This window comes from Hippocampus guttulatus, chromosome 2, assembly GCF_054856545.1.
Source record: "Hippocampus guttulatus isolate MCC_2025c chromosome 2, RoL_Hgut_1.0, whole genome shotgun sequence".
NCBI lineage: Eukaryota > Metazoa > Chordata > Actinopteri > Syngnathiformes > Syngnathidae > Hippocampus > Hippocampus guttulatus.
The window spans coordinates 8,136,866-8,158,835 of NC_141262.1; the positions used below are offsets into that span (position 1 = coordinate 8,136,866).

General features: G+C 40.2%; 2 protein-coding genes across 3 annotated transcripts; both read right to left on the minus strand.

Moving 5' to 3' along the window:
- Positions 1–733: 733 nt before the first annotated feature.
- Positions 734–7,873, minus strand: tmco6 (transmembrane and coiled-coil domains 6). 2 transcript variants are annotated; one of them, XM_086134105.1, is made up of 13 exons: positions 7,498–7,873; positions 6,780–6,886; positions 6,589–6,701; positions 6,292–6,475; positions 6,111–6,215; positions 5,930–6,021; positions 5,350–5,466; positions 5,132–5,246; positions 3,311–3,488; positions 2,300–2,394; positions 2,027–2,194; positions 1,811–1,945; positions 734–1,749 (listed from the first exon to the last, which is right to left on the minus strand). In XM_086134105.1, the coding sequence occupies exons 1-13, from the start codon at positions 7,586–7,588 to the stop codon at positions 1,711–1,713; spliced, it is 1,539 nt and encodes a 512-aa protein (XP_085990231.1). In that variant the 5' UTR covers positions 7,589–7,873; the 3' UTR covers positions 734–1,710. The 2 variants fall into 2 exon arrangements, with proteins under 2 accessions (XP_085990231.1, XP_085990240.1); XM_086134114.1 differs by having other exon boundaries at positions 734–1,734; positions 7,498–7,871.
- Positions 7,874–9,254: 1,381 nt separating this feature from the next.
- LOC147208376 (uncharacterized) lies at positions 9,255–16,062 on the minus strand. Its single transcript, XM_086134126.1, has 7 exons — positions 15,832–16,062; positions 14,746–14,810; positions 14,609–14,664; positions 12,615–12,661; positions 12,368–12,533; positions 10,554–11,633; positions 9,255–10,455 (listed from the first exon to the last, which is right to left on the minus strand). The coding sequence occupies exons 1-7, from the start codon at positions 15,937–15,939 to the stop codon at positions 10,391–10,393; spliced, it is 1,587 nt and encodes a 528-aa protein (XP_085990252.1). The 5' UTR covers positions 15,940–16,062; the 3' UTR covers positions 9,255–10,390.
- Between the last annotated feature and the right edge of the window lie 5,908 nt (positions 16,063–21,970).

Below are 21,970 nucleotides of genomic sequence, written 5' to 3' on the forward strand. Positions count from 1 at the left end.
GATTATTTAAAATGAATTTTAGTTATCCCTCAATCAAACCAGGCCTGTAGGACACTACAGCACCTCGGCTATCCAACCAGACCAGCTTCATACAGAACTGATGTCGCATTTTGGAATGAAAGGCCTCTGAAAAATGACAAGATGACCTGAGTTCTGACATGTTGACCTGCACTCTAAAATGTTGATCTTTTCGCCCATTTTTATAAAATCTTTTTAAAAAATGAATCCCAGTTATCCCTCAACCAGACCAGGTCTAGGGGACACTACAGCACCCCGGCTATCGAACCGGACCAATCTCATTCGGATCTGATGTTGCATTTTTAAATAAAAGGCCTCTGAAAAGTGGCATACTGTATTGACCTGTTTTTTCTTCCTACTGGATAATCACTCCAAATTGCTCCTGTGAACATTTTATCCCATACCATTCCAATCCTGTGATTGCTGTGGAGTCCCCAAAACATGTCAAACTCCAGCTCGTACCAAAGTTGCCGTTCCCTAATTGTGTTGAGGGCACCTAATAAGTACTGATTGGAATCAAAACATCTGCTTCTCAAAATGGAAAAGGTTTTTCTTTTCAGTTTAATACAATACCACGTTGCATTGTGGCCAAAGGTAGAATCCTAGTCGGCTATTGCAACTTTTGATGTAAATCGTAAATAAATCTTTGTTGGGGTGGATGACGCAAACTAGTAAACCAGCTGGTGAGAGGCAGACACAATACATTGCACGTTAGTTGCCATGACAACTTTTTATTTCTTATTTTACTTTCTTTCAGTAGTTGACATACGTTGGGTGTACAATGAAACTCCTCTACAACGAAATCATGCTTGCAGCAAGAAATTTTTCACAACATGGGGGTTTTTCACTGTAGCAAATTTGATCTCGGATGTAAACACACACGCACATACACAAATGTATGTGTACTCTTTATTTTTATTCCAATAGTGCATAAGTACGAGCATAAACTTATTTGACACTTCATATCGTCAGTGTAGAAAGAAAAAAAGGGAAAGAAATTGCGAAATTTTCGATCAGCATTCACTTTCACTTACATCAATTTCTTGGATAATGTCTTTTATTTTGCTTCCTCAGTCTTTCATTTTGATCACTTTTATCTTCTCTTCCAGCGTCAGAGCTCTTCTCTTAGCTGCTTGATATCCAAAGGTCCGTTTCTAAGCATTTTAGCAATTCAACGTTATTGCTGCGTCTGAAACTAACAATAACAAATACTTCCTGGACTACTGCACATGTGTAAACCAGTGTGGTGGTTGCTCTTGCTGTTTCCGAACGAAGCAGTAAAGGTCGCCGTTGGATTAGATTTTGTTGTAGTGAATCTCGTCGCGAGGCAAGAGCAGAGAAAAAGATTTTGTATAATGCAACAGGTTTTTTTTTTCGTTGTATGGAGGGCAAGGTGAGTGGGAATGGTGTTAATGCATAAAGATTTTTTTCACACTAGAGGGTATTTTCGCCCATGTAGGTTTCATTGGAGAGGAGTTTCACTTTATTATCATACCCTTTAGCGTGCAGGAAAAAAATTCGCTTATTGTCCAGAGTGATCACATTTACAATCAAATCATACAGAATCAATGATGAATATACATTTAAAAACTTTGTCTGCCTTTTTAAAAATGTGATGAGTACATTTTCTTTCTCAGATGGGTCTTTGATACGTTTGTATTTAACGTTGCACTGCCCACATCTGACTTGCCGTCAAGAAGAAGGGATGCAGCTGACCTGCAACACACAACACTGCTTTATTTTAAATTCCTAGTTAGAAGACACTTGATAAATAATATTGGGGAGTATTTACAGCGCACTGTGAGGAGGAAGAAAGAACATGTCCTTCCAGGAGGTATACTGCTTTTCGCCTCACATCTTCTTCGCTGTAGTATTGCAAAGTTTCAAGAAGTGAAATACCGCCTTCCCTCGCAAAGTCCTCAACCACCTGAAGAAGAATATAAGGCAGCTCTGATGAGAAATGAAGATGATTTGATGAAAGTGGGTCAAAATGAAGTGTTTGACTTACTTGAGAACCACTAGCGAAGAGCATGAAAAGGATGTCAAGACTCAAGGTCACCACCGCTTGCTCTGCCATTTTAAGTGTGGCACAGAGGGAAGAGAGCAATCCGAACTCAGCCAACTGGACGCAGAACTCCTTCTTCTTGTGGGCGACGTTTGCTAAAACTCTCAGGATCTGAATGTGAGATGGCAGGGAGATGGAGCCCAACATTGTTAAGATATAAGAAGTTACAATGCTAAAAAAATACACTTCAAATTTAACTTGAGCGATCGTACAGACCATTGTGTTGATGCCTTGAGAGAATGGAAGAAGTTGGATCAAATTCGGGACCAAGTTGAGCGTTATCAAGGCCGAACAAAACAGACTGGATCGAGCTGGTTAACATAACAGCAATTATAATATTATACAGTCCTTGAGAATGCGGAAAAGTACCTAATCATAACAGTAACTGAATATGCGCATGACATTACATTACTGTAACTTGAGAAACATTCACAAAGAAAATTAAATAAAAAAAGCAATATTTCTCTCAATAAGAGACAATCTCATATCTCAATAATCACTTAACATCACATGGCAATTTAATATTTAAAATGTTTCAGAGCCAACAGAGTAATGGGTAATCCTTTCAGTTGTAATTAGCAAAGTGATATTTTCAACAAAGATCATGTTATTTCAGTGCTCTGCACATTTTCCACTTTAAAATCAGTTTGGTTGAATTTTCCTTAAAAAAAAAAAAAAAAAAAAAAAATATATATATATATATATATATATATATATATATATATATATATTTGGGAGCTACTATTCGATGTAATGGTATTCAAATTGATAATTTCAAGATGTGTCCCACCCTTAATATTTGACAAAGAATTTGACTACCATCATTTAATTCTGTTTTTAATGACCTTCAACAAAATCTAATCATTCAGATTAATTTCAAAGAGCCCAAAGTACTGAAATAAATCAAAATTTAGAAATGGATAAAAGATGAAACATCTCCAACAAACAAAAAGAGACTAGTTGCCTCAATGCAACATTTATAATAGAAAAAACAAACTAAACCGATATCTGGTTGCACAAGTTTGCAATTCCTCTTATACCTGTCTGTCAAATTTTTCAAAATCACAAAACCGAGCATTTGTGCCGGGGCATGTGGACTTCTTATCCACTGTCGATGTCTACAGTTACTTAAAGTGCTGCCCATCAGGTAATGCACTGCGGGTCTTGTGAGCTTTTATGCTTTGTTGAAATAAAATGGATTGAAATATGTTTAGAATTAAGGACCACCTGTGAGATTGTTGAGGACCCAGGCACTCTCTCTGGCCAAAGAGGGCTGAGTCTGGACGTAAGCTTGAAGCAGAGCACAGAGAGCGACCGTGAGCCCAACGTCACTCAAACAAGCGTCTGGGACATCTGGTGTGCAGGACAGGAGGTTCCCAACGCACCTCAGCAGAGGGCACACAAGCTGAGGGGTGAACATAGCAATAAATAAATACATAAATAAATAATGTGCCATCAACTTTGGTACACTAAAAAAACAAATAAATATGGTGTACTGTACAAGGCAACACAAAAGTGAGCATTTTTACCTTTGTAAAGGCAAAATATTTTAAATTCAGTATTTGTTCAATTGATAATTTAAAGGTCAACTCTGAAGTAATTTTAGAAAATCCCAAATGAAACATTTTTATGTCACAAATAAAGTAATTAAACAAAATACATACAATAAAGCATGGAAAAGGAAATAGTATTTCGTAAGTTTGACAAAGTAATTGTCTTCCAGGAGTGAGATACTGACGAGCGTCAAGCGCAGAAGTGTGACATCACTGCAAGACAACAATAGCGGGGGTCACTATGGAAAGTGTACTAAGTCAGTCAGAAATCTATTCGGAAAGCGACGTTTCAAACTTATCAGAGGGGATCGGGGTGTTTGAGGAGTTGGAGGAAGAAGAGGTTGTTGGCAACATCTATGTTAGATCATACATGAATGAGCCAGATACTCAGGATGTGGAAAATGTTGTGCCTGAACGGCCAAAGATGGAATGGAGACGAGACCCATCGGGATTGGAAAAACAAAAACTATATAGGCTGCTGTTATTAGCCTAGTGTTATTGTTTGCAATACACTGCTGTGGCGTGCTGTAAATTGTGCACGATGGGTTTAGCTACTTGGTCCATGTATTCCCGCGAGCACTGAGAGCACAACTCATATTGGATTGGCGTCCTATATTGTCATTGCTAAGGTAGTTCAGTTGCATTGTCGGCCACTTTGCACATTATATCAGCAGCATTGTTAGGTGTAAACCATGACAGAGGATTCCATCCATGCACTCATAGTTTGAATGTTTTCAAACAGGATTACATCCATGTACAGTTTACATATAATACTTTGAATCGAATGTTTTCATAAACAACAGCGAGAGTTATTCATTGATTAGCAAACCTACCTTTTTTGCAAATTTGGTTAAGAAAACAGGTCTTCGAAGTGCTTGTAACAAAGAACGCTCGTCGAGACTGGTGTGAAGTTCATTCGCTTTGCCAGTGTGAAACTGTATCGTTCCAATTGTCTGATCCATGTACATGCCCCATTGTTTTTGGGCACTCAAACAATTGTTTGCCTGAATGTGAAAAGTGCATCACCATACAGCGCCGAGACTTTTCGCCAAATAACTCGATAACAATGGCAAAGAGCAGTTAATGCGACAATGAGCAACGCATTACAATGGCTGATTGGCAACGCGGCAATCTATAAATGACGTCACTTGCCGCCAAACAAAAGCATTTCCGTAGTTAAGGGCATTGCTATGGGCCTAACTATGAACTTGGGTGGGTTGCGTGCAAAAAATAACTGATAAAAGTATGCTTGAAATAGTTTTAGCCCTAAGTATTACTCAAAAGATGGGTGGCCAAGTTTCCTTCATACCTGACCTTAAACAAAAACTTCAATCCGATGGTTGAACAGGTAAGTGAAAGTAAAAAGGCCCAATAAAAATAATACTAATGTGTGTTCTGAAAATTGGATACCTTTTTTTATTTTCGCCAAAATATTGAATAATGATGACTTCGGCAACTATGATAAGTGGCCGACAATATGCAAACATTTCCTCACCAGTTCAACTCCATCCGCTTTGTTTCCTTGAGCGACAGCGCCACCCAGCGACACTAACAGCATACTGCACTGCAACAGAGCCCCACAGGCCAACAGAGCTCGGTTATCCTCCCCACTTTGCAGAAAAGACAGCAACAGAGAAGAGTCACGTCTTTATTCACACTTAAATAAATTAGTGTTGATTGACATTCATGCTGAGATAAGCCAACAGCACTCACCTGCACGTGAGGTAGTACAGGCACCATGCACACTCAATGGCGGGGCCCAGGGCAAAATTCTGGTCAGGTGTCAGCACTGCTAATAGGAGTGAGGGTAAACTGGAGGCCAGAACCAACCTGTAAAAGGTGAGAGAGACCACGAGGCGAAAACAGTGGACCCTCCAGTGTTTGACATCCAAAAAGTAATGCAAAAATGTGGAGAATCTGACAAAAAAAACAACAGGCTGTGCAACACTGACAATTACAATATGAATAAGTAAATGATACACAAGAACAAAAAAAAGCAGCAAAAGTACACCCCAAAATGGCCTGCGATGGATTTTTTTTTGAGAGGCATCTTCCACAAAATAAATATTATCTGTTGCATCACTGAAGTCGATGTGACATTTTATTCAATGCTTACTATCAACATCAGTTAACTTGTCGATATTATTGATATTATCATATCACCGTCATCATTACCATCCTCACTAACAAAATAACATTAATACTACTACTACTATTAATAATAATAACAGTTTGCCCACTTGTATCACCATGCATACATACAAACAATACATGTGGTAGTTGAGGTGTTTACGGGATAATTTTCTCTGATGCGTCTTTGGTTTGGAGAAGCTGTGAAAGGGTAAAACCCACAGCTTCCATCACTGCCATGTTATGCCTCTGGTTCTGGACACATGCATTATAATTACAATTTACGGTTTCAGGCACGTTTTTATGGTGTTCAATTTAAGTATTTATGACAGTGAATTTTGTACCTCGATACAGCAGGCAAGTGCTGGTATAACTCCCTGAGCCAGAAGTTTCTCTCTCACAATATCACTATCCGGACACAAGTTCCCAAGCGTGTAGAGACATAACTCCTTTGTGAATACACAAAAACATAAAGCTGAATGGTTCTGTCTTATGAAACTGGGTGTGGGGAGAAAGGTTACTGACCGTGAATCTGGTGCTTTGCCCAGAGAGGTAGGTGAGGAGGTAGGGTGTGGCAGGCAGACAGGCTGTGGCCACGCTGGGGTGAGGAGAGTGAGACAGCTCGTGGAGACAGCGGACAGATTGCAGGCGGCACTGAGTGTTGGGGCCGGTGAGGAGGCCAACCAGCATGTGGATACTGTTCTCTTGCCTAGACAGAATGCATGTGGAGTGATGCGCAAGAAAGAGTAATCAGAGCTGTTCAAACGTTTTTTCCACGGAAGGCCACATCCAGAAAAATAGAAGGGAGCCCCCCTGGCTTACTTGATGAAGATAAGCTGAGCCGACAGGTCACGTAGAGATTTACTCAAGGTTTTAAGGTGGGCTTCTCTCTCTGGACTGCTGTGCTGAAGATTGTGGAACAAACTGACTACATCCTGCGCACAGAGGACATCTTTTTTTTGGTTTTGTTTTCATTTCACATTAATTGATCTAAATATATCGCTGTTACTCACATTTTCATCTGAACAAGTGTGCATGATGGCTTCTTGCTGCCCCTCATCTTCATTCAGTAGGAGTCTCCTGCTCACCAATTGTCTGTCTCGGCGAGCCTGACGAAGGGCTGCGGGACCAAAAATCCCATTTTACCCAGCTGACAGCAGCTTTTGCCAATATGACACTCACGCTATTGACAAATGTATATCAGAGAAGCTCTGTGAACCCAGAAATAAACTTCATTTGAGTGTAAACTACACAGTGGCAGACAATATAAGGGCTGTATACATTCAGCTGGAACAAAAGATTAATACGGTTCGGCAGTTCTCTGTCCCTATTGACAAAGTCAGAGATGCATAACTTTTACATTCATACATAAGGTCAGCGTAGTTTGTGCCATCTAAATCCTTGAATGAAATTCCCTGGCAACACCACTTAGTCCGAAAATTAATGCCTGCTTTTGACCAATCCCATTAGAGAGGTGTTATTAGTCATTATGGACGTATTTTGCTGTGATATGGAACTGCACTGTACAAGAGAGTTAAAAAACAACAACTACCACAACCACCATGTCTAGACGCAATGGCAAAAAACAAAAAAACAAAAAAATCAGAAACACTACTCACTCTGATCACATTGACAAGATGAACGCGTTTGATAACATATATTCTCGATTTTACATTCATTCGTTAAATTACGTCAAAGAACACACATACATGCAAAAAAAAATGTTTTTACCTTTTTCGTGCTCTCGCCTCTTTACCCGTAACTCCCCAAGGCTGTAGCCTGCTCGGCCAGCTTTATGTCGGATTCTGCTTAACCTCCACATTGTCTTGATTTTGAAAAAGCCCAACCTTTAATTCAAAATGCAGGTTAACATGGCAGAACTTGGTTTTGTGACCAGCAAGTGAAAACAGCATGAGTTCTTCTTCTACTGGGATTTATTGGATGTTCGGTTGGCAGCTAGCTATTTGGTACAACACTGTCGCCTACAGGTGAACGGAGGATACGGCGCTGTACTTCTGTAGCACCCCGTGAAGGGACAGAGACCAAAGATTGAAAAGTTTTTCTTGAGACCTCCAGAACAGTGGCGGTTCGGGGGGGGGGGGGCAACGGGGGCCAGTGCCCCCGTAGCACCGATTCTGGCCCCCCCTCCGACCGCAGATTACGCAGTCGTGCCGAGTCGTCGAAGCGAAAGGTAGAACCAAAGTGCGTGATTTAACATTCTAGTCGGACCCTTTAGTGTGCTGCGCCATTTAAAAATGAGCGGGAAAATGAGAAGCCGTCCGCAGAGTTGGAAATTACCACGACACGAGTGCTATTTGCGTGTGTGAGTGTGTGTGCGTGTGTGTAACTTTTTTAGTCTCCCTTTTTATTTTAATTTTTATTTAACAGGATCAATATATAAGACATTGCCTTCTAAAATTTGGATAATTATATGCGTGTAAAACATCTAGCTTCAGTGTATTTGCAATTTTTGTCCCCGGCAGGCTGGTACCATATCATCCCCTGGCTTGAATATTCTCAACAGACATATTGTTACGCTTGCAGACATTTTAGCCCTCCTAATACAGTTTTTTTCCTCATCACTGTAATGTTATGACTACAATTTCAAAGTCTGAAGAAATAAAAAGTCAAATAAGATTTAGAATCTGTCTTTTTAGCCCTGGGTTGAATGTGCCCCCCCATCAAAACCCCTGGCCCCAGCCCGGCCCCCTCAGTGAAATTGATCCAGAACCGCCCCTGCTCCAGGACCCCTTTACAATGCAAAACTGTCATTTAGAACGTTAGGAGACAGCAGTTTATTCAGAAAATCCAATTCATAAAGTGCTGTCTATGCCTGTCGATTGATGAATCCGATTTAAAAAACATGTTCAAATTTGCATCCCTTTATTCAAAATCGGGACATTATTTAAATTGAGAGTGCAGAAAAAGCACCAACATGAATCAGTTACTGGTTTGGTCCGTAACATGTCGGAAAATGGGCAAAAATGTTGATCATTGTATTCCAAAGTAAAATCAAATGTTCTATATTGATTCAAAACAAAGATAATCAGTGTGCTTTCATGGAGGACTACATAAATTGGGGAATTATTTACTGTTTGGAATCTGAATTTCGGAGGATTTTGACAATGTTAATTTAAAAATGGAATCTAAATGACGAATGACTTGGTAAACTCTACTCAAATGGCTGATGTGGCTCTGTGTCCCCCCCCACTCCCCCCCACACACGCACTTTCTCAGTCTAGAGGAAGTGATAAAGGGGACCTGTTTTGAATACATGGACAATATCAAGTTGAGTGGGACAACAGAGCTGTGGAGCCTCTCAGGAGTGAAGGTTGACAGGTGGGAGAGTCCAGGGCGATTACTTCAGTCAACAGTTTGGATTTAAAACACAATATATAATAATCTTTCGTGACACTAGTCCTGAAACCTTTCTAACATGAGAGATTCTGAACGCAGCCAGACTCACTTCACACAATTTTCAATCAGACCAGCAGGTTTAAAAAAAAAGACAGTTTAATTCGATATAAAAGCATATTGTACAAATATGTCATGGAATAAAACAATACCAAAGTATGCAATATTTATCTACTTGTTAAAAAACAAAACAGCTGAGTAATGTATGTGAATGTCTCCATTGAGACAAAGGTTTTCTTTTTAGCTTATTAAAAAGCAAAAAAACAACCAAACAAAAAAAACAACCAACCAAACAAACAAACATATGTCCTTCCCTGATGCAATCATAATTGCTGTCTAGTCGGACTTTCTGGACATGTTTGGACTTTTTAAAGAATGTTCTGTGCCTATATGAAAAATCCTTGACTTGAATTTGGGGAACAACCTGGCCTCTTTCAGGAATCCGTTACAAACAAATATGGGTACTATAGCCTATTTCAGGGGTGGCCAACCAGTCAGAGACGAAGAGCCAATTTTTTTTACTGTGTCACTGCAAAGAGCCACATCATACCCTTCCTCGCACGCGCACGGGCACACACACACACACGCACGCACTCGCGCACATATGCACGCACACCATGATGAGCAACAGTCGGAACGTGCCGAAAATGAATGAAAGCTAAAGATACAAACAAACAAATCTTTTTTTCCTCACCCATTTCCTCCTCCCACCCCTTGCGGTCGACTTGGGATCAGTTCGCTGGCCCCCGGTCGATTCTAATCGACGTATTGGGCACCCCTGCCTTAAACTCAGGGGTAATTTGCTGACTAGCTTAGCACCGTTGTTTGCGCTTGAACGGTGATGCAGTCATGTGATTGGTTGCCCTCTATGTCAATCAAGTAACGGGATTGATGACAGGCTGACGTAGTACGTTCTGTGTAGTTAGCGCCTTGTTTGAATGGCATCGCCACTGCCGAGGCATTTTCGACGCTTGTCGTGTGAAAGCCCGCGAGCCGTATTGAACCAGCCAAAGAGCCGCATGCAGCTCGCGAGCCGCGGGTTGGCCACCCCTGTCCTATTTAGTAGATGACCATATTAAAATAAGAAAAAAGGGGGTGGGGAAGGGGTTAAAAAAATGAACAATTCTTCCTATACAAAAGATATAAAATGGCATTTTATCAGTCCACGGTTGGATGGATGGTATGATCACACCATACCTCCTTGTGCTTGTCACATGGCTGTTGATGCGGTTGTTGGTGTTGCTGAGAATTCATCTGAATCCACTTTGCTTTTCTCTGCAGTAAGAAAGTGACAAAACAAACCTTGTAATACTGTAAAGGCCCTTTCACACTGCACTTGGCAACAGCAGGTTTCTCGATTCAGTCAAACTTACTTTTTTTGGTCTGTGATGGAGGACTTGGCGTCCCCAGGGCGAACAGCGTCACTGGCTCAATTGAGCAAAGTTTTCTTTTCTTGTTCTTCTTAACTTCTGTATTTGGCTCGGTTATCTCCTCTACATCAACGCTCGTGTTTTCATGTTCAACTATTTGCTGATCGTCAGGATCAGCTTTGTCTTTTTTCCGCTTCCTTTTTGTTCCGATATTGACTAGCTGAGGAGTTCCCTCCACATGAAGACTCTCTCTCTTTTTCTCCTTTGCTTTCTTTTCTTTCACATCTGCAATGGGAGTGTCCATGCAAAGTGCCGTCTCCGCGTTCTCCCTCGCTTCCTCGCCGTCATCCATATGGTCTGGATTTTCCTGTTGAGACACATGCTTGTCACCCTTCACACTGTCAACAATCTCAGAAATTCTCTCTTTATTACTGTCTCTTTTCTTTGATTTCTTGTCTTTTCCAAGGGTCTCGGATATATCAGCAGCCTCCTTTTCTCTTTTCTTGGCTTTCTTTTCTTTTCTTTTTACTTCTTCAGCACTCCCAGTTGTGTTGACCGGCGCTATTCGCTCATCTTGGGATTGAGTACTGCAGTTTGCTATATCCTCCACAGGTTTTCCCATACATTCCGGTTTCATATCTTCTACCTCGCTGGCGTTTTCCCGTGTAGTCTCTCCCACTTCGCTTTCAGAACTGTCCTTTTTCTTCTTCTTGTGTTGGAGCTTTAGAGCTTTAGTCTTTTCCACAATGGGAGTTCTAACTTTTTTCTTTTCCTTCTTTTTTGTCTCTTTGGATGCTGATGTTCTCCCTTCATCGGATGATATCAAATGTTGCGTGCCATTCAAAGTGGCCAAGGGCGTCTCAGGTGCAGACCCAGTTCTTCGAGTTGTCTTTTTGGGGGTACTTGACTTTGCTTGTTTCTTCGCCACTGCTTTGGCCAAGACGCCACTCTTTTTTGCAGTGGGCTTTTTAAAAGGCACATCAGCTTTAGGCTTTGCTTGACTTTTCTTGGGGTTCTTTTTCACAGCTTTGGGTGTAGCTGAGTCCAGAGCATTGATGCTATCCATCTTGGCAACGTCAACCTCTGTGTACAAAAGAAGTATATCTTAAAAAAAAGAAAAAAAAACTAGCACCCTTGGCAGTGACTATAATGCACCAGTTCATATTTTTGCAACAAGTATTAACAAGTTAATTTTGCATGATGAGACATTTCTAATGAGGTAACCAAACTATTAAGAGTGGCCGATCATTCTCCAGAATATTAACTGTTTTAACCTAAAATTGAAAATAATCCTATTTTTAACTCATTCACTCCCAAAGACGTTTTTAAACGTCTTGTCAGACTTGGTCCAGAATTGGCTGGTACTGAATGAGTTAACAGCGTCCCCCTTTCATGTAAGGCCAAACTGTTTCATACACTTCTTTCTTGTCATAATGAACTGTTTCCTCAGCAATCATTTTAATAAAGTAAGGCGAATGCGGACAAATAGCAGAAAGATTCGTGATCCATTCCAATTTGATTTTCAAGTCATCTTCTGACATGTGGTCACAAATTTTCTTGTTCAGTCAATTATTGTTTTTACAGTGACGTTGTCTGGGGTTTTTTTCGAATAAAAGTTGATTTAGTCACCATGTAAGTGAAACTAAACTACGTATGACATGCATGCTTTATGGGTAAAATGTGCATCACAGGGCTATCGCGTAACTTTTGTCTTTCTTGATCATTGTGAGGATATTTGATTGGCAGAAACATTAGAGACTGATGTTGTCTCTTGTACAACACATACAGTACCTGTAAGCCTACACATACACACCTACCTGTCATTTGGACCAATATTTTCTTCCATTTGTCAACATCCAAACTGCTGTCGGAGTCAGAATCACTTTCACCAGCAGCCACAGCATTTTGTTGTTTCTTCAACTTTGCCGGTGTGATGGTTTGGGACAAGTTGCCATCATTTTTCTCCTCTTTTGGTATTACCAACTGGAAATACAAATCCTAATCACTCTGGTCTAGTAGTTTAGTAAGCAGTTAGTATTTTTCAAGAGAGAAGTGGAAACTCACCTTTTGTTTTTGTGTTTTGTTTGCAGATTTGTCCTTTTTGGAAGCAGCTGGGTTATCAGGACCCAAAGAAGAATTTAGTTGTACACCAATACACATAGCAATTATCTTCATCATTATGTACACTAAATACCTGTTCTCAGACTGGAAAAAAACGTTTTCATGCTTTAACGCCAATACCACTTCACCAGCATGATAAATAGCTTCTGGGTAGCAGCCACATCAGCCATGTGGAAAGACTTTAAGGTACAGGATCATAACGAATGACAACACATTGTGAGCAGACCGCAATTTATGCTCTAAAACACGGATAGTAACTTTCACTTGGGGCAGGCGACGCGTTGAGAAAGGTACAGAAAGGTAAGCAACGATGTAATAAAAGATCACTTCAGTTGTCCTGTCAGTTTTATGCTGCAGAAAGACGCACACACGAAAACGTTCCACAAATTTCAACAGAGTAGGCTCTTTTTGTCCCAAATTTGGCAGCTAATCACTGCAAAACACCTGCAGAGGTTTTCCTGAGCCTTTAAATGGTCTCAGACTAATTTGGTAGGCTTCAGAATCGTGGGGAAGACTGCTGAAGGGTCCTTTACAGCTGACCTGGATGTTTACTTAAAGAGTTTGAAAAAAGAAAGAAAAAGTCCCTTTTCATCACATCTGGCAAACCTGTATCATCTGACCACAGTAAATGAGGGAAATGATTGGAGGCAAAATAATGTGCCCTCTCTATAACACTGTAACATTCCCCGGCCCATTTAAAGGGGAACTCCAGTCAAAACCATTCTTTGCAATCTGTTCTACACCACTCGAAACAGGGTAGTCTGACTAATATTTAAAGCGCTACATAAAGAGATGTATTTGTTAATCTTTCATTCATTTTAGGGGGCTGACATTATATCGACCACCGGCCCCTGCTGTCGACTGAAATTGATGTAGGTACGTTTTGTAAACGTGACCAAAACCAGGAAAGAAGTGAGCATGAGACATTTGAAATGTGAGTCCAATGACACGTCAATGACACAAAACAGCAGGAGGCAGTGCTAGACAAAATATCATCCTTCTGAAATGAAGAGGGGGGGGGGGGGGTAATCTTCTTAATTTTTACTAAACGAACACAATATTAATCTCAATGCTGTGTCTTAATTCGTGGGTGCCAAGGTTCCTATAGTTTTGTGAAAACAAAACACCATATTAAGTATTGTGTGGTAAATATTAAAACATATTTTAAAACATTTTCATAATACAGGGTACAGTCCACAGACTTTGAATTAAAATGAGTGCATTGCATAATATAGCTTCTAAAGTTAGATGGATGCATGCATCCTAGTTACTTTATAAATAAAGCTAGGATGTCTTGTTTGCCAAGGGGCCAACTTCTAAAACGGATTTGCGGCTTCAATTCTTGAGAATTATTTGACTCAGTGGTACAGTGTACTATTTTGTGTATACTGTCTTTTTTTTTTTTTTTTAATACTTGGAAAAAAAGAAAGTACTTCTTACCTAGCATTTTGCACTGAGTTAAATGACAAAAGCATGGGAGCCATTCGAGCTAAAACCAGACGCAACCTTTTCTCCTGGGAGCGATGTCATCTGGTGACTTTTTTTATTGGCTGATGACATCGCTTCTGTGTGACACACATTAGGAGGACTAAAACTCCCAGACCACTGTTAGACCATCTCTTCTTCTGGTTCATGGATGTGCAGTAATATAAAAATAAATGCATTTAAAACCAAGCCCAAAGACGCGTATTAAGCTAATTCCTAAAGCCAACAAGAAAGGGGATTTTTGCTGTAATGATAGGTAGGCTTAGTTAGTTTAATAAACGTAAAATGTAATTTCAGTTTTTGTAAAGCATTTATTTAACTTTGTTAGCAAAATTGTTTTTTTGCACTGTGAGGCCAACGCACTAACCAGTCGACCTTGGTGGTGGCACTTAGTAGTATTGCAAAGAACCGTTTTGACTTTCGAGTTTAGTGTAAATGTTGTTTAATCGTACCTTTAATTTGAATTGATCCTCCTCCATTAGACCTTGAGTACTTGTTCTTTGAGTGCCTGACAGGAAGTGAAAATTATTATTCACAAAAGCATTTGTTAACAAAATATAAATGTGCTTGGTTTCCACACTATACTCACTTTAACCAGGAACTGTAGATTTCCACTAATGATGAAGATATACCTGTCGCACCCACCACAAATTCCTGTAATAAAGTCAAAGACTATTTTGACTCCCATGTTTAAAAAAAAAGATTTTTTTTTGCTCATACAGTCAAATTAGTGACTTCCATGAATATCCACAAAACTGTGTGCACACATTTCTTAACCAGTATGTCACCTTTGGGGCCATCAGTTATTTCAAGAGTTTTGTGTACACATTTATAAATGCATAAGATCATATTTTCACATGCATGTGGTGACCTATGTTGCAGTGGTGGAATGTAACACCACACAAACACATCAAAACCGTGATATTTTCATGGATCTGTACTATCTGTATTTTTACTGACCCTTATTCTACTTATACTTCCTACAATGAAAACTGATATTTGCACTTTCTGCTACCTAAAAATTGTTAGTTTTTTTTTCAACCTCCACAGATGATGAGAGAACATATACAGTATAAGAACACCCAAGCAGGCAAGGGGAGGGGAGAACATGCAAACTCCACACAGGAAGTCCGGGGCCTGGAATCAAACCCTGCACCTCGGCACTAGAGGCACATGTGCTCAACAGTCGACACCGTGCCGCCGCCACCCCCCTCCCCAGACATTTTTGAACGTCAGAAGATTCGTTTTTAAGTTCACTCTTGCAGCCAAGAACAGGTCATTTTTAGGAAATATATTGCCTCTTTATCTGTTGTATCATTGTCATTCATGCCCCCTGGCACCTTCGTGGCGCGACTGAACCTGTTTTTTTCATTTTATAAGAACTCAAAAAAATTAGATCGTAAACGAGGAACTGAAAATGTAACTACAAGAAAGCTATTTTTGACAAAGTAGTAGAAAGCACAGTTGCCTCCTTTTAAAACGGCAGTAGTAAAAGTAAAAAGTTGTCAGAAAAATAAATAAAGTAAGGCAAGTACAAATAACCTTTAAACGTTACTTGCTGCTCCTGCAAAGAGGAAATAAAAAACGATTTCCAAGGAACACGTTCCACTCACACTGAGATACATAAATATAACTCTCCGTTCCCTGGCCCTTTATTTTGCTTGATGGTGTGTACCTGTGGGCTGTGTCTCAGGAGCTCCTCTGCAGCCGAGTGGAAGCCATTCTCCTTTAAATAGCGAAAAATGAGCACGATCAGCTCGTGATGGAACGTGTTCACAGACATGTTCTCCTTACAACAGAAAACAGTAAACAGAAGAGTAAATGCACGTTTTCTGGCATAATGATTAGACCTGGGCAACAACTACAAGAAGTCACTATTAATTATCACGCGTGTAGTGTATTCAACTTCAACTTTGAACCCAGGATGCAGTTGCACTTCCGCCGCAGTGCATCATGGGATGTATGGTTCTGCCTGCACTCGTGCACTTTGTTCCGGCTTCGACACGATCTGCTTGCATTTGTTATCCAAAATCATAATTTGATGGCTGGATCGGATCGTCAATGGATTACACACAGACCCGTTGATAATGTGCAAAAGTGCAGGTTTGGGTGCAGATTAAATCGTACATTGAGTTAGAACATTGAAAATGAACGACGAAGAATGGGAAGATTCCATAGTCCATCTCGAAAGTATTCACAGCATCAAGTTTTTCCACATTTATTGTGTTACGGCCACAACCCGAAAATTGAATAAATGACCCCCCCCCCCCTACAATTCGACACACAGCACCCCAATACATCAATGTGAAAAACTTTTTGGCACCAAGACAGTCTGCCGAAAAGTATTCACAGCCTTTGCTCAATGCTTTGTTACAGCACATTTGGGAGTAATTACAGCCTCAAGTCTTTTTGAATATGATGCCACAAGCTTGGCATGATTATCTTTGGGAAGTCTCGCCCATTCCTTTTTGCAGCACCTCTTCAAATCCATCAGGATGGATGGGGAATGTCAGTGCACATTTTCAGATATCTCCAGAGATGTTTGATCAGATTCAAGTGTAGGGTCTGGCTGGGCCACTGGAGGACATTTCAGGGTTGTCCTGAAGCCACTCCTTTGTTGTCTTGCCTGTGTGCTTGTGGTCGGTCTTTGGCGTGTTGGAAGGTAAACCTTTGCTCCAGTCTGAGGTCCTGAGCATGGATTAAAAGTTAAGCATCAGTTCAAAGAAATAGACAAAATCTCAACTACAAATTCTAATCTAAATATTTACATGGGAAATTTGGAGTAATTATAAAAGCAAAATATTATGAGATGTGAACTTGTTGATTATGTAAAAATGAGGTAGCTTTTACTTTTGAGTAAAAGCTATGAAATTTAAAATAAAACAGAACAAAGACTGGTCTTTAAAAAAACATACAAATTAAAGTAACAAAAGGGATGCTACATGGTATCTTAGTTGGGTGAATTTTCGAAAAATGTTAAAAATGACATTCGAGAAGGACACATGGTGAATTTGAAGAGAATGATGACATGGTGGGAAGGGAACCTTTGTTTCCTTAATTTCGTGATTGGACCAAATTGTACTAAAATCAAAACAATAATTCCCATTTCAAATAATTGTAAATCCAAATAATCCTTTCCACACGACTCACCAAAATGAACAAGAAATCAATTTTACAGACAATAAGTACAGAAACAAAAAATGTGAAATAAATTCAAATATTTAATAAAATGTAAAAAATACATAAATAAACAAACATTAAACAACTATCATTAAATCACTTTAATAAAACTCTTGGGAGGTCTTGTTATGAGTTCTTTCTTGAATTATTTGGTGTTTACATCTTCTTTATTAAAGGGCCAGTAGGTTTTGGGCCTGAAGATGGCTAAAAGAGCAAATGGACTGAATAAGAACCCCCCCCCCCCAAATGCTTTCAATGAAGGCACAAAGTGACACTCAGTGTTGCTCACTCAAGTGAGGAGGTGCTGCATCCTGTAACACAGGGGTGCCCAAACCTTTTGGACCGAAGATCTACTTTTCGATCAACTAACCTCCCGGGATCTACCCTTACCGGCACGCGCGCGCGCGCGCACACACACACACACACACACGCACGCACACACACACACACACACACACACACACACACACACACACACGCACGCACGCACGCGCACGCACACACACACGCACGCCGTGATGAGAAACAGCCTGAAACTGAGGCATGCGATGCACTTTTGCAGCCTGTTAACTGTCGTAGCTCACATGTACCATTTTAAAGTGCTTCCCTGTGCCCTCCTAGATTCCTATTCTTTTTCTGTGCCCTCTGTGAATTGTACACAAAGCAAACTCTGAATGAGAATAATGACGATAAAAGATAGAGTGCAACAGCTCTGATCACAAGCTGCAATTGCAGACTGCTGAGTGCTTTTTTTTTTTGTGAAAACGAGACTGATAGGATGATTAGGGTGCAGCGTACATTAACACAAAAAATATATATTACTAACATGTTCAAAGACACACAAATGTTTTGTTTTTTTTTCTCCTCGACACTCCTCGGATCTACTTGGGACCTGTCTTAGATCTACCGGTAGATCAGGATCGACGTAATGGGCACCCCTGCTGTAAAACAACATCTAACCATCGTTAAATCCGGCAACATATAAAGTCAAAATAAATATAGACAGTGGAAACAGTGAGACAAGTATGTCTGAAGAGGCGAAAGACCGGCAGCATACAAAATGGCTAAAATGTCTATGATGCATGTACTCAACTGTACAAGAAAACACTTCATAAAGAATGTGCATGAGATGCTTTGTGAGGGTGCTTTGAGTTCAGGAAAGAATGGTAGCGTCTCAGACATGCATATAAGTATTGTCAGGACAATTTTAAACTGCACAAAAACTGAGCGGATGTATTAAAACAGGGACAAAATTTAAACAAACAAACAAAAATTGCAGAATATTGGGGCATGCTAAAACAGAGGTTGCACTGTAATATTAATCGAGAGCAAAATATTGGCTTTTTCAAATATAATGTAAAAGAATATATTCCACCATAGCTCAGATGTGTCTAAATAGGGTTGAACAATTAATCCAATTCAAATTGACATCAAAATGTGGTAGAATGTAATTTTTAAATTGCAAAGGCTGCGATTAAAAAACAAAATAAAAAACTAAAAAAAGGATGGTAAATGTGACCCGGCATAGCAAAATGAGTTGGAAGTCACCACAAAAAAGTCTCACTTAGATTCTTTTTAAAAATCGGTCGACCCTAGTCGAAAATAGGGCATCTTCGGGGAGAGAGAAGACATCCAGCTTTTATGGAAGAAAAACAACCGCAATGTCTTTGTGTTACTGTAAGCATCAAGTGGAGGAATATTTTCAGAGAACCTTAGAGGTCTGTGAAAATTTTCCTTGAGCACGTAAAAAAAATAAAAATAAAAAAAATCAAGCTTTGCCCTTCAACGAAATGCAGGAAATGTGAGTGGTCACTCTTGTAAATGGCACTTTGTTCTCTTTTCAGGCAATATACAGTATCTACTTTCTATTCCAAACAGGAAACATTCACAAGCAAAGCCTATGTCTTGAGGTGTGTGATTTCCAGACATTTTTAATGTAACACTTGACAGAGCGGCGTTTTTAATATTTTGCCACACTCATAAGTTAAGTCAAATATCAGCCGTGCAGTTCCACACCTCGACAAGCAACAACTATGTTTAATTATGCCTCTCTCGTGGTTTCAATGAAACCAAGCTTTATTATTGACATTTTATTATTAATAGTTATTGAAAGGGATGCATTATGAACAAAGACAAAAAAAATTGTTTGTGTATAAACAGCCGAGTCTCTGGAGTGCCTGTTCACCCATCAAGTCATTTTGCTGTCATGTTGTTTTGTGTTAGTGTCGTAGTTTTTTATTAGCGTTGCTGTCAGGTTGTTTTGTGTTTCTGTCATAGGTTTATGTTTGTTTGTTACTTTGGTTTCTTGTGGTTTTCAGGGCTTTGTTTGTGTTTTTGATTTAGTTTTTCCAATGTACCCCTCTATGTGTTTTTTGTTCATGCATTTTGTTCCGTACACCCTGCTTCTCCTGTTGCCCTGCTTTTTGGGTCCCCGACCATCACAAACATATGGAACACAGGAATAGCGAAAACATCCATTCAGTCCTCAGATTAGAAAATTGGGGGAAGAGGTTGGGTAATAGGTGCAGGTTTCCTGGCAGGGCTGTGCTGATGAGAAAGAAGGCAGTGTTCATGCTGAAGGGGGAGCAGCCATATTCAGTAACAGTGCCTCTTCCTTCAGCCAAAACCAAACATCTGCTGGTGACCGACACATTGCAGCCCCTGTGACCCTTTTGAGGATAAGTGGATTAGAAATTGGATGGATGGATGGATTTTCTTCTCGCATTGCATTCTTAGAAAACAAAGCACAGGAAATGATCGTACGATGGTGATTAACTGGTGAAGGGTAGCTTCCAGTAAGTTTTGGCCAGTGTTTGGTCATTTTGATGGTGTGGATGAGTCGGTTGGTTTTTGGGGGAGGTTTGTGGGGTGGTCCTCTTACATTGAGTCATTGGTGCCCATTGATGTGAAGACTCACCAGACATCCTACTCACTGGCTTGTGTTCTTATCTGAGTCTGATGTTCTATGTCTAATATGACACTTTGTATCTTTGAGGCCAGGACAGTAGGTTTTTACCTGTCCAAGCTCTTTAGTCTCCAAACCTCCAAACTTACACAAGGAAGTTAAAACTTCAGGTGCACCACTTTCTCACTTTGACCTGCTTTAAATTCTGCCTCTCTCGCTGGCACATTGCTTGTACCAGGGATCCCTCCCCTGCCCGGAAAACATCTTGCCCTTTATGGGAGCCTCATTAGTTGCCCAACAGTCTTCATACTCACAAGTCTTCCTGCTGCCAACATCAACACGAGCAAGGTAAGATATGTTGCTCTGAGATGTTTGCACAGAACTTTGCGGATCTTATTTTAATCTGCAAACCTCAGCATCACAAGGCTCCTCAGCGGTAGCATTTAGACTACAGAGTTCAAAACCTTTGTGAAAGCTACAGTGTACAGTACAGTGAGATACGGTGAACATATTGCCTTAGACGCCATACATGTCTATGCTATAACAGCTGTTATAGCAGATAAAATGTGATTGAACTTTGGATCATAAGCTGTTCTTTTATCATGACAAGACAAGCGTTTTGAGAATGAGAATGAAAAAAACCATGCATGCAAGGGGACAGCTGAAATAAAATCTGATGACTCTAGAAGTGTCTGGCTGTTTCCTCTCATACTGTATAGCCACACATGAACAAGCAGTTTTCATCCGCCTCATACAAGCCGCAGACATCTTGCTTTTTCTCTCACAGCAAAGTCATAACACAAGATCAGAGAGAGAGGAACTCGGTTCGCTTTCTTATCTTCACACTCAAACAAAACATTCTAAGAGGTTATAAATAACAATGAATCCATTTCTAGCTGCAGAGGCCTATATTTTTTCCAACATTTATCATCTGTGGTTTCCCCAGGCCTCTTGATATTTTTCAATTTATCGCACTTACCTGTTTTCTTTACTAAATTGCTAATTTTGCCACAACTGAAATGTTTTCTCTTAGGCAATTTGCAACAATAGCTTGTAATTGAGAATTTTTCCTCACAACTGATATCAAACGTAGCATCTTTCTTCCTTCCATATCGCTGTGTTAACACTCCACGGTCATCAATCCTTGACACGAGGCAACAGGGGCTTGTTGGAGGATTTGTAAAGCGGGTCTTTCGCGCCTGCTCGGAAATGTTATCTGAGTCCGGGTCTGCCTCCTTCCTCGTAACTCTGCATTCCTCATGAAACAGCAGCAATATTAAGGGAACATTTGTGAAAGTTTCTGAGTGTGGAACAGGGCCCCACAACTCAAGTCTTACCCGCACGCTACTTTTTCTGACTGTGGGTCTGTCTGTCTGTGATCCCAAGTCCCATGGAGCTAACTCATCCAAGCATGCCTCTTGGGACTTGTCATGTTGGAACAGAGAAGGGCCTTGCCCAAACACTTCCCATATATTTGCAAGGATCGATTTGACCGCGGTGTCTAGATCAATCCCAGAATAATGAACGACTCGATCAAGAGACGCGGGCCAAATACTTGAACTTGAACTTCTAAATACATTCAACCACCTCCTACCTGTTTACAAGAATGTTGAACTCTCAGAGCTGGAATGTGATCTACATTCATGAGTGCCACTTGGCTTTAGTAGAAACATTACTCTGTGTGTTTTTAAAGGTGGTAGGAAGCTGATGTTTTTTCAACCAAGCTGAG